Below are 13,207 nucleotides of genomic sequence, written 5' to 3' on the forward strand. Positions count from 1 at the left end.
AACGGTACGGAGGCTCGTATGACCCCATTCGTTTATTAACTGCATTTCTTTCTTTAAATATTGTTTAAATACTCTTTTTATCATATGAAATTCTTACTATTATTATTATAAAATAAAGACTAATACTTATCAAGTTACCACAGTTTTTTTGTAGTAGCAATAACTGCAAACCAAAACAGCAATAGAAACAAAGATGCTTTAAAAATAGTGGATTATTTATTTATTGCTTTTGACATTCAGTTCAAAACCCTCTCAGAAACATACAGTATAGAACAAAAATCTTTGGTGTTGCTATAAGAAAAAAGTACAGGTCATCATTCTGAATCTAATTCAGTTATGAACACCTTTTAACCTTTTAGTTTACTGCATTAAAATTTGAACTGGTAAGAAGTCACTGTGAAGGTTTCTGGCCAGTTCTTCTTTTAGAAATGATGAGGTAATGTGTTAATATAAAGGTTCAAGTTTAGAGAACAGTACTCTGTGAAAAGACACAATGCTGTAAAGCTATAACCGCATCCTCAAAGGCCTCAAAGTTTTGTCTGGTATATAATCATAGCACACGCAAATATCAAATTGTCAAATTAATTATATATTTTTAAATAATGCTATAGCTGACTATGTTATTTAAAATTATAGAATGGGTGTCAGTGGCACCTTATATGGGCCAATTTAGGTTTTTATTATTATTAATAATACTATAGCATGTGCAAAACATGCTCACAACTGCAGAATAAATGTTATGCTGCTTAAAAACAGAAATGAGCTACAAAGACAGATTTGCTAAATTCAAAAAGGGTTACATTTTCAAATTAAACAAGAAGTAAGGCTGTGTGTTTGACACCCCTACGTTTAAACATTCAAACCATTTTCATTTCAGATAAAAGAAACGGTGAAAATCCACAGCGCAGTTGGTTTAAAATGTTAGTTTGCAGTGCAAAAGCAGCTAGGATTGATATTATTGCATCACTACAGGCACAATGGTGACATTTTGGTGGATGCTTAGACATTCAGTTTGGTCAGAACACAATAGTTATTGTCAATATCTAAAAATAAGTCACTCTGTTTCTAAACTGCACATTAACTATGACTTTGGTATTGCAAGCTGGATCTACAATTGCTTCCAGGAGTTCAGCTGGTGGATAGACTGCTTTTCTTTAAATCAATTTCCAGTTTCGAACCTGTCGAAACTAGTTTCACTTTATTACTATTTAGATCCTTGGAACTTCTTGGACCTTAGTGGTCCATCAGGATTTTCCCAAACCTAAACTGTCTAGTTGAGCCTTGGCTCCCTCTGATCAGCAGGTGGTTCCTCCTGCTGGAAGACTTCTCTGATTCGTTTCACACATATATCAGACGCTTCCTGGGTTTCTTTGGAGAGCTGTAATAGGCTCAGGAAGCCATGGGGAAGATCTTCAACCACAGTGAGTGTCACAGGCTGGTTCATGTTCCTCAGCTTTTTGGCAAACATCACTGAATCATCTAACAGGGCATCCAAAGCAGAGGCCTGAGAAGAACAAACAGCGCATTAAAGTAATACCTTGAACATTGTTCCTGGAAATGCATTTTCATCATGTCTTACCACTATATGCACTGGTGGAAGCCCCTTGAGAAGACTGTCTGGAGCAAGTAGAGGAGAAACAAATGGGTTTTTCATTATTGGTGTGCAAGGCGTCCGTATATCCACCAAACATCTAGACCGAAGTGGCTCAAAGTTTTCAGGATATTCTTGGACTTCCTGTGGTTTCTCTACAGAAGGTGATTTGGAAGGTGAAGGACCATTTGATGACGTGGTTGAAGATGTTGATGCTGCTGCTTTTGGATCTAATAAAGTCTGAAACCAAGTTGTTGCACCTTGGGCGAAGTTACTGAACAACTTTACTGTGTCCTGTCCCAATGCAGCCAAGGTGTCAAACTGCTGAGCTGGCTGAACTGTCTGACAACTCGTACCTGAGATAGAGAGAATGACCAAGAGACAGTACAATCATGAAGGTGTGGTAGATAAAGCTGCTTTGAAATAATCTTTACAGTACAAGGGCGTAGGTTGGCTTTTGACATTGGTGGGGACATTAATCCTGCTGCACCACAGAGTGCCACTTACATAGTTTACCATAAAATCACATTATATTGGTCCCAAAGTATTGTTAATGTTCATAATTACTTTATCCTAGGCTGGATAATTGTGTTAATCTTTCTGCACAACCTTTTTTCTGTCCATATGCTTTATATGGGAAGCTAAAAATAGCCATAAATCATGATTTCTCTTTCAGTTTGCTCTGTTTTGTCAAACACCGTACTTCAAACTCATCGATGCAACTTTGTTAATCCCTAAAGTGAACTTCTATATTAACTGTTTTGGATTGCTGTCTTGAAATGGGTTCAACACCTGTGAGTTGGACTAAATGCGGCTCAGTGCTTCTCGTCTGGTGTGCGACTACATTCTGCCTATGTATTAAATGCGCGTCCTTGCAAGTACACAGTTTTCTAATGTAGCCCATTTACTTTAATTTCTTAGGTAATATCAATGGTATGATGTTTCAGATGCGTCCGAAATTACAAAAACACACACACACACACACACACATATATATATATATATATATATATATATATTTAATTGTTTGATCAAAATGATTGCTAGGGACAGTTTGGCAGACTTTTCCCCCCTCAGAATTCTGTGATATAAACTTACAAACTTGATATAAAGTTACAAAGTCAGAATTGTGTAATATAAACTCACAATTGCAAGTTATAAAATCAAAATTGCGAGATATAAACTCAAAACTCACTGACTTCTCAGAATTGGCTGATACAAACTCACAATTCTGACTTTTTTCTCAGAATTGTGAGATATAAACTCTCAATTCATACTTTTTTTTTCTCAGAAATGAAATTCTGACTTTTTTTCCAGATTTGTGAAATATACACTTGCAATTGTGAGTTATAAAGACTGATATGTGCTCAGAATTGCGAGTTTATATCTCAATTCTGACTTAATAACTCGCAATTGTGATATAAAGTAAAACTAGCGAGATATAAACTCGCAATTCTGAGAAAAAAGACACAACTGCAAGATATAAACTTGCAATTCTGACTTTTTTTGCTCAGTATTGCTTGACATAAACTTGCAATTCTGACTTTTCTTTGAATTGCGCGATACAAACTCGCAATTCCGACATTTTCTTGCAATTGCGAGTTTATATCTTCCAATATAAACTCACAATTCTGACTTTCTCAGAGTTGAAATTCTGACTTATTTTCTCAGAATTGTGAGATATAGACTAGCAATTGCAAATTATAAAGTCCAGTTCTGAGGTGAAAAAAAGACTGATATGTTCTCAGAATTGCTAGTTTATATCTCACAATTCTGAATCTGAACTCACAATTGTGTGTTATAACAAAAAGTCACAATTGCGAGATATAAACTCAAAATTTTGACTTATTTGTCTCAGAATTGCTTGACATAAACTCACAATTAGCATTTTTTCTCACATTCGCGAGTTCATATCTTGCAATTCTGTCTTTTTTAATGCAATTCTGACTTTTTTCTCAGAATTGTGAGATATAAACTTGCAATTGCGAGTTATAAAGTCTAGTTTAGAGGGGAATTCCGTCTTAACTCGCAATTGTGTTACAAAGTCACAATTGCAAGATATAAACTCGCAATTTGGAGAAAAAAAAACAGAATTGTGATTTATATCTCACAATTCTGAGAACAAAAGTTAGAATTGCGAGTTTGTATCATGCAGTTATGAGCGAAAAAAGTCAGGATTGTGAGTTTAAAAGTCGCAGTTACCTTATTTATTTTTTATTCAGTAGAAACAGGCTTCCATAGTATTTAAACACTGTAACATGACTTGACTCAAAAGCTCACCAGCATAGGCATCGATACACTTGTAGAGCACGCTCAAAGGCAGCAGAGGGTCGATTAAAGTGAGTAGTCTGGATGGAGAGGCATCTGTTGTTAGTAGAGTTGCTGGGTACGCCGCCACAATCCCATCAGGAACGCGTACACCATGAGATATTGCCCTCATAGAGACGGTTATACACAGGTTACCGCCTGCACTGTCTCCCACCAAACAAACACGCTCTGCAGTCGAGCCTGTGCAGCAAGATCAACAATTAACATTTAAGTCCTGAGGCATGGTTTGCTAGGATTGCTTGTCATTCCCACACCTTAATTAATTAACCTTTATTAGTATTAGGCTCACATACCTAAGGGTAAAAATAAATCTCAAATGGTTCTCTGCAGAAGAAGTTCATTATAGGATTTGTGACTGGCTATATGTTTCGATGGAGATACATAATTTCACTAGCATACAGAATAGAAAGTCATTTTCTAATTAAATTTTGTAACCTTAATATTTAAGAGTGTTGCATAAGATATTACTGGCTTTATTATTGATTGGGTTGTAAAAACTTAAATGTCATTAAATTGAAAATGTAAATTGATTCAGCCATCAAATTATAGGCATAATTCTAATTTCAAAATTTCTTTAATTACATTTTAAAATCTAATTTATTACTAACAGCAGCCCTTACTCCAGTCTTAAGTATGACAAAATCCTTCAGAAATCATTCTATTAAACTGATTTGGTGCCCAAGAAACATTTATTATTATTACAAATGCTGCCGTCATTGTGCTGCTTAATATATTTGCGAAAACCATCATGCTTTTTTTTTTCCAAGAACATTTACAAAACATATTTACATGAAATAAAAATCTTTTGTTAAATTATAAATGTCTTTGCATCCTTGTACTAAAAGATTCTCTGGAATTGGCCGTTGGCTCTGATGCCTCTATATTGGTTAAAAATAAAAGATATAATTTGTTTTGGGTAAATCTAACGGGTAGTCTTTGGTCTCATTAAACTATTATTTGTTCCAGAGCAAATAGTTTTGGCAAAATCTCATCATGTTTATGTAAATCGGATGCTGTATATCAAAGTGCTGTCTTTGTACATTTGACTGAATTGCACTGATAACACTTTCCTCAGCAACTAATGTTTATTTTGAACAGGAGACCCATCTGAAGAATGAATGCTGGATCAGATGCAGGTAGTCACACTCGTCCCAGTCCATCTCTCTGTCATAATATTTTACATAATACAGTAAGATTTTAATGCAGTAATACAATAAGCAACTCAACGTTCCTTCGTCCTTCTAAAGTGACATTTTCGAATTAGTAACGGAGGCTTGGGCTTAGCTGCTAAAACTGCCAACTTTAGATTTGAATTTGAATGTGGCAGAAGGAAGTAGTTCTGCACAAAAGAGCTTTTAAAGACACTCCGTTGTTATTTTGTTTATGCATTAACACACTCATGCCATCGAACTGTTGTATAAATGCAATATCACACTCGTAGACACGAGATACGGCTGTATATTGGCAAATTTTGAACAAATTTTTTAAAGAAAAGCAGCATTTCTAATAAAATATAATATAATGTAATGTAATGTAATATAATATATTTGTTTTAAATTATTAACAGCAGTCCCATGTTAATTAATAAGCTGTATAATGGAATATTTATAATAATATATAAGACAAAATGGTGCTTGAAAATGGTAAAATAGTGCTAAATAGTGCTTAATGATATACATTCATGCGGTGTGCTTTACAAACCCAGCAAGTGGCAATTCTTTAAGGCCCAACAGTAGGCGTAGAAACACTCTTCTAGAGCCCGAGGGAACGGGGCCTCTGGAGCCAATGAGTAATCCACAGATAGAATAGGCACATTCATATCCTTTGACCAGCTCTTCAAGTAATTCTACAATAGAGAGAAAAAGACAAAGAAATCATTTAGGTCAGGGGTCCCCAAACTTTTTTCTGAGAGGGCCACATAATTTTCTTTTCTTTAATGGGGGGCCGGGTCGGTTTATAAAAGAAAATACCATGGGCCGGACTGACTACTAGTATTATTATTATTTTTTTACCTGTATTTATTCTACCTTTTAATGCTAGAATAGTTTCTTTTTGTTATGCACCACACAGACAAATGATAATTTCTTTTCAAAATTTCTTTTATACAGCTGCACCTCAATAAATTAGAATGTCATGGAAAAGTTAATTTATTTCAGTAATTCAACTCAAATTGTGAAACTTGTGTATTAAATAAATTTAATGCACACAGACTGAAGTAGTTTCTTTTAATTGTGATGATTTGGCTTACATTTAACTAAAAAACACCAATTCACTATCTCAACAAATTAGAATATGGTGACATGCCAATCAGCTAATCAACTCAAAACAACTGCAAAGGTTTCCTGAACTGTCAAAATGGTCTCTCAGTTTGATTCACTAGGCTACACAATCATGGGGAAGACTGCTGATCTGACAGTTGTCCGGAAGACAAGCATTGACACCCTTCACAAGGAGGGTAAGCCACAAAACATTCATTGCCATAGAAGCTGGCTGTTCACAGAGTGCTGTATCCAAGCATGTTAACAGAAAGTTGAGTGGAAGAAAAAGATGCACAACCAACCAAGAGAACCGCAGCCTTGACAGGCTTGTCAAGCAAAATCGATTCAAGAATCCACTGTGTTTTTTAAACCACACGTCAAACTCTGCCTTATTTATTAGTAGTAGTATTATTAATAATACTATAGACAGTGCATGTGCATTAAGGAGAAACTTTACATAGGGAGGTAAAATTGCCAGTCATACCTCATGTGATTTTGAAGTTTGGGCAACAAAGCCTCCTCCGTGAAAGTGTATAAGCAGACATGGAGAAAGAGGGGCTGTTTGACGATTGAAACCCCCTGGCAGAGAGAGCTGAGGCCCGTCGGGGCGAGAAAGAGCCAACAGTTCTGCACTGTCCTGTGAGAAGAGATTGAATGTGGAGGACATTTGACAGAATTGATTTGTTTGAAAGAAAAGCAGCATTTAATTACAAGAATGTTGAGAAAAATTTCTTCATAGTCATGCTTGAAACATCAATTGAAGTCTGTTTGTCTTATATGAAAATATGTAATTATTTCTTATTCATAAAACAATAACAAACCTGTCCTTGTCGGAGAGTGTGTGAGATCAAGCGTACTTTGACTGGCCCAGGACCCCAGTGTGCAACTGGAGGATTCACGGAGACTGAGAGACTGCAGTCAGACGCCAGTGGCAAACTCAGACTTACAGGTGGTATGGTTAATATTACATTCACTTGCACCACAGTGGAAGTAATCCTTGTCAAACTCTTTAGAAAAATACAGAAAAGAAAAAAATTACTGAAATTTTCTTCTGTCTTGTTCAAACTTAACTCACCATTCAAAAGTTTGGGGTCAGATAGATTTTTTAAAAGAAATTACTTATTTATTCAGAAAGGATGCTTAGCTAATCAAAATGACAGCAAAAACATAATATTACAAAAGATTTTTATTTCGAATAAATTCTGTTTTTTTTTTACTTTCTATTCATCAAAGAATTTATCAAAGGTTCCACAAAAATATTAAGTTGCACAATGGTTTTCAACATTGATATAATAAGCAATGTTTCTGCAGCAGCAAATCAGCATATGTGACCCTGGACCACAAAACCAGTCTTAAGTCGCTGGGGTATATTTGTAACAATAGCCAAAAATGCATAGTATGGGTCAAAATTATTGATTTTTCTTTTATGCCAAAAATCATTAGGAAATTAAGTAAAGATCATGTTCCATGAAGATTTTTTGTAAAATTCCTACTGTAAATATATCAAAATGTAATTTTTGATTAGTAATATGCATAGTTAAGAACCTAATTTGGAGAACTTTAAAGGTGATTTTCTCAGTATTTTGATTTTTTGCACCCTCAGATTCCAGATTTTCAAACAGTTGTATCTCGGCTCGGCCAAATATTGTCCTATCCTAACAAACCATATATCAATAGAAAGCTTATTTATTGAGCTTTCATATGATGTATACATCTCAGTTTTGTAAAATTTAACCTTATGACTGGTTTTGTGGTCCAGGGTCACATATTAGAATGATTTCTGAAGTATCATGTGACACTGAAGACTGAAATAATGATGCTGAAAATTCAGCTTTGCATCACAGGAATAAATTACATTTTTAAGTCACAGATTTAAAAAGAAAACATTTTTAAAAATCGTACTGAACCCAAATTTTGAACGGTACTGTAAATATCATCACAAACTACAGTTGAACAACAAAAACACATAAACATACTTGTACTTACTGATAATAGCTCAGTCTCAGTAAGGTTCCAAAAGGTTTTCCAAAACTGCATATCTAGATTTTGAGTGATGCGCTCAAACTCTGCCCCCCTCAACTCAGGATCTACCACATATTTGCCCGATGTGAATATAGATAGCGCAGCAATGCCTGTAAATAAATCAAAGTTCATTAGCAAATAGATATGTGACACTGGACCACAAAACCAGCCATAAGGGTCAATTTTTTGAAATTGAGATTTATACATCTAAAATTGTACAATATTTGGGCGAGATACAACTATTTAAAAATCTGGAATCTGATGGTACTAAAAAAAAAAAAAAATCTGAGAAAATTGCTGTTAAAGTTTTCCAAATGAAGTTCTTAGCATTGCATATTACTAATTAAAAATTACGTTTTTACATATTCACGGTAAGAAATTTACAAAATATCTTCTTGAACATAATCCTTATATCCTAATGATTTTTGGCATAAAAGAAAAATTTATAATTTTGACTATATACCCGTGCTACTTAAGACTGGTTTTGTGGTCCATGGTCACATATGTATTTGTGTGAGAATTGTAAGAGACTAATTTTCCCAAAGCAGTTTTATAAGAATAACAGACATAAATGCATCAAAGAATGAATCATATAGCCCAAATATTATGATCCACCCTATCCAAATCCGCACTGACCTAACCCAGTCTGCTGTTTCTTGTAGTTTTCACCAAAGGACACCATACTGATGACTACCGTCTGTAGAAATGGCCTGAGAGAGGGGGAAAACTTGGAGGAGAGACAAATAAATAGAGACTTTGTGTTTCTGGAACCAATTTGCATACGTCATAAACTGCATGCACCAGTGAAACGATAAAAACATTTATTCATGGGAGATTCCCAGTACTGTTAAATAAGAAAAAATCTTGAAAGCAAACATTTGCAAACGAACTTATTTACATTATCTCACCTGGAAACCTAAGCAGCGGCCATAGAAACAAGCTTTGTGCATGGAGATGTACTCTTGCACAAACCTTACGCTTAAGCCACCTTCGTCCTGTGAATAGAGCTGGCCATGGGGATTGTCATTGAGTATTATCTTTGCCAGGTAAAGCAATGCACGCAGCTGGCACAGGGCACTACAGTATGCTTCTATTTCTGACACATTATGGTCCATCCGGAAAAACGCTCCAGTGCAGTTCGATGCGATGTAACGGGCCTTCTGAAGAAGGTGGACTATGCAGGAATGGACCACCTAAAGAAAAATAGAAAACATCAATGAAATCTATTTGTGGATATTAGAATAAAACAAAATTCACTATTTACCATTCATTTTCGATGAATATTTGCACAGTTCTTTATTAAAAATACACTGTTCAAAAGCTTGGATTCAGGAGTCAGAAACATTGAAATAAATGTGTTTTTCTGAACCTTCTATTTTCAAAGATATTATACAGCATCAATGTTTTTTCTACATTAACAATAACAAGAAATGTTTCTGAAGAATCATGTGACACTGAATTGCGTGATATAAAATTGCAATTGCGAGTTATTAAATCAGAACTGCGAGTTGCAATTCTGAGAAATACAGTCAGAATTGTAAGATATAAACTTGCAATTCTGAGAACATATCAGTTCTTTTTTCCTATTTAAAATTGGGCTTTATAATATAACTTGCAATTGCAAGTCCATATTACACAATTCTGACTTTATTTCTCACAGTTTATATCACACAATTCTGACAAAAAAAGCTAGAATTGTGTTTATATCTCGCAGTTCTGACTTTATAACTCGCAATTATGAGTTTATCACACAACTGCGATTTCATATCACGCATTTCTGATTTTATAACTCGCAATTGCGAGTTTATAACATACAATTCTTAATTTGTATCTCACAATTGTGAGTACATATCATGCAATTCTGCAAAAAAAAGTCCTAATTGCGAGTTTTTATCTCACAATTCTGTTTTTTTTTTCTTGAAATTGTGAATTTATATCACGCAATTCTAAGAAAAAAGTCAGAATTGTGGGTTTATATCACACAATTCTGACTTTGTAACTCACAATTGCGAGTTTTTATCACGTAATTCTGACAATGACTCGGAATTCTGAGTTTATATCACGCAATTGCGAGTTTATCTAACAATTGTCATCACGCAGTTCTGACTTTATTTCTCACAATTGAGTTTATATCAAGCAATTCTGACTTTATAACTCGCGATTGTTAGTTTATCTTACAACTGTCATCTCGCAATTCTGACTTTATTTCTCACAATTGAGTTAATATCAAGCAATTCTGAAAAAAAAGTCAGAACTGTGAGTTTATATCTCACAATTCTGACTTTATAACTCGCGATTGTTAGTTTATCTTACAACTGTCATCTCGCAATTCTGACTTTATTTCTCACAATTGACTTTATATCAAGCAATCCTGAGAAAAAAGTCAGAACTGTGAGTTTATATCTCGCAATTCTGACTTTATAACTCGCGATTTTGAGTTTATCATGCAATTCTGACTTTATAACTCGCAATTGTGAGAAATTCTGAGAAAAAAAGGTTTTGTGAGATAAAAAGTCGAAATAACCTTTTTTATTTTAATGTAGTGGTAGAAAAGGGCCTCCATATCTAACCCCTCATTTGCAAAAAAAAAAAAAAAAGTTATACAACTTATAAAATGTTTTTCAACAAAGTAGTAGTTACCTTGACCAAGGTCCGATATCCATTGCCAGGAGTCTGTGCATCCAAATCAAAATTGTGATAGACAGCAGTAAAGCCAGTGATCAAGGGTTCAACAGCACGACCATGTTCCTGAATCTGCCTCATCACCCCCACCAGACGATCAGTGGCATCAGCATTTGAAGAACTGCTGCGGGATCTATTAAGAGCCAAGATGACATCCGAACATACCATCTGCAATGCTGCAAATGCATCCTTATGGTTCATGTCTGACAATCTGAGGACAGAGATATCAACAATGAAAATGTCAAACAACCCAAAAAACATCACTCGGAAAGTAACAAAGCACAAAGAAACAAAACCCAGTCTGGCAATGGCCAGACAATGTCATGAATATAAACTATTGTGTTCTAGAGAGAGCAGACACTGACAGATACCGGCCTGTGACAACGGACAGAAAGACTGAATGCAGGATCATGGCATATTCCTGTTGCATCTAACCCTTGTTGTCAAAGTCTAAAAGAATGCACAAAACCGGGTACTTTCTGAAAACATATGATATCTAGTGGCATGATGTGTGACAGATTTCAAGAAAAAGCTTCTAAAAGGATTTGATTATTCTCTGCTATAATTACTGGAATAGGAGTTCCAGAACATGATGAGAATTGCGTTAGGAATGACACTGGATCTCAGAAGTCAAATAAAAGACCCACTTTAAAAGACTAATCAGTTGTGTACGGTAATATATAAATTTACACTTCTTGCCTCAGAAAATTATCAATTTGTAAAGGAAACCAAATTCAAACCTGGCTACAGATCATAGCTTGGAAATGAATTATTCACTCACACGCTGCAGCCACTGTTACAGTTGAACTGATCCCTATTCAGAACTTTACACATCAAACACTTAAAAGCTCGGACACTCCAATTCACTTTCACTGTTTCGCAATTAGATTGTGTGTGCTGGAAGAAAACAAACTCATTTGATCAATAAAGCAATCTTACAAAACCACTTTACACTTTGAACCAACCACTATGTAAGAGACAGTGTTGGAAATTACAGAATATGTGACCCTGGACCACAAAACCAGTCTTAAGTAGCACGGGTATATTTGTAGAATAGCCAAAAATACATTGTATGGGTCAAAAATTGATTTTGAAAATGAATTGAATTATGAAAATTGAATTTTATGCCAAAAATCATTAGGATATTAAGTAAAGATCATGTTCCATGAAGATATTTTGTAAATTTCCTACCATAAATATATCAAAACTTAATTTTTGATTAGTAATATGTATTGCGAAGAGCTTTTGGACAACTTTAAATGAGATTTTCTCAATATTTTTTTTTTTTGTACCCTCCGATTCCAGATTTTCAAATATTTGTATCTCAGCCAAATATTGTTATATCCTAACAAACCACACATCAATGGAAAGCTTATTTCAAAAATATATACATTTTCCTAGTAGGTGGCTACACCAGGGAAATGAAATGACTGCTGTGATGAATAGATATGTGCCGTGCAAAACATAAGTTATAAAATATTAATTAGAAAAATACCCAATATTATTTAATATTACATTGAGTTTTACATAATTAATAAAACAGTTGAAAATATATATTATAAACATTTGACAATTTCATGAAGGGTTTTACTCTGTCAGGTAAGATAAATTGATAAATTGGTGAAGATGGTTGCAACCATATATGAAAAGCATTCAAAATGCATCAGCTGTGTAGCCTATTTTCTCAGTATTTTATATATTTACTCAGCATTTTAACAATAAAGTAGCCTATTAGTAGCCATGTACAGTACCCTACTGAAAACAGCATGTAATAGAGGACCTGGCAACCCACTTTGCGCGACGCTGCGCTTGGCAAATCGCTCCAGGGTGCGATTGGTTGCTCATTAACTTTCAATGGGATGAAACAGATATCACGAAACGTTTGGGAATGGTGGCCCCCCCACTCACAAATTTCGTTGACAAAGGGTCAAGACGTCAGCCCGCCCGCAGAAAAGTTTTACCCATCTACACTGAAAGGTTTCGGTTTGTTAAACAGTGCATACCTGCTTACCTGTCACTGAAGGAAGTCCGCTGGTGCAACTTGCGCCTGAACTGCGAGCGTTTGCTGACAGCAGCAGCGCATATCGAACAGCAGCACACTGCCGCGGAATGCTATCGACACTCGTGCATTTCCATATCTAAACACAGCATGGCAGAGGATGTCTTATGTGTTTTCGCTTTAACTTGCTTGCATCCTCTTCCGTGGCTGTCAAAGTTTCGACAAACCCAGAGCATCATGGGTACACGAGTTCAGTGCAGAGTCCTATCGACGCATGTACGCGAGTAACATGACGCCAACGCTTCAACTGCAGTCAACGTCTACTGT

At 35.2% G+C, this 13,207-nt stretch overlaps 1 protein-coding gene across 1 annotated transcript; it reads right to left on the reverse strand.

Annotated features, from left to right (window-relative positions):
* Window positions 1-194: 194 nt before the first annotated feature.
* lipea (lipase, hormone-sensitive a) lies at window positions 195-13,081 on the reverse strand. The gene is made up of 11 exons (XM_073821359.1): window positions 12,893-13,081; window positions 10,840-11,092; window positions 9,108-9,392; window positions 8,836-8,926; window positions 8,164-8,309; window positions 6,999-7,184; window positions 6,662-6,814; window positions 5,621-5,765; window positions 3,872-4,099; window positions 1,580-1,947; window positions 195-1,504 (listed from the first exon to the last, which is right to left on the reverse strand). Exons 2-11 carry the CDS (start codon window positions 11,080-11,082, stop codon window positions 1,271-1,273), a joined length of 2,079 nt encoding a protein of 692 aa, XP_073677460.1. The 5' UTR covers window positions 11,083-11,092; window positions 12,893-13,081; the 3' UTR covers window positions 195-1,270.
* Window positions 13,082-13,207: the final 126 nt, after the last annotated feature.

This window comes from Garra rufa, chromosome 17, assembly GCF_049309525.1.
Source record: "Garra rufa chromosome 17, GarRuf1.0, whole genome shotgun sequence".
Classification (NCBI taxonomy): Eukaryota; Metazoa; Chordata; class Actinopteri; order Cypriniformes; family Cyprinidae; genus Garra; species Garra rufa.

Bases quoted from the DNA above. Each gene is read 5' to 3' on its own strand.
- lipea (XM_073821359.1), bottom strand. From the start codon at position 11,082: ATGAACCATAAGGATGCATTTGCAGCATTGCAGATGGTATGTTCGGAT. The intron at 8,310-8,835 runs GTCAGTGCGGAT...ATTTATTTACAG, and splicing joins GAAACAGCAGACTGGGTTAG to GCATTGCTGCGCTATCTATA. The intron at 4,100-5,620 runs GTTTGTAAAGCA...CTTGCTGCACAG, and splicing joins AAAGAATTGCCACTTGCTGG to GCTCGACTGCAGAGCGTGTT.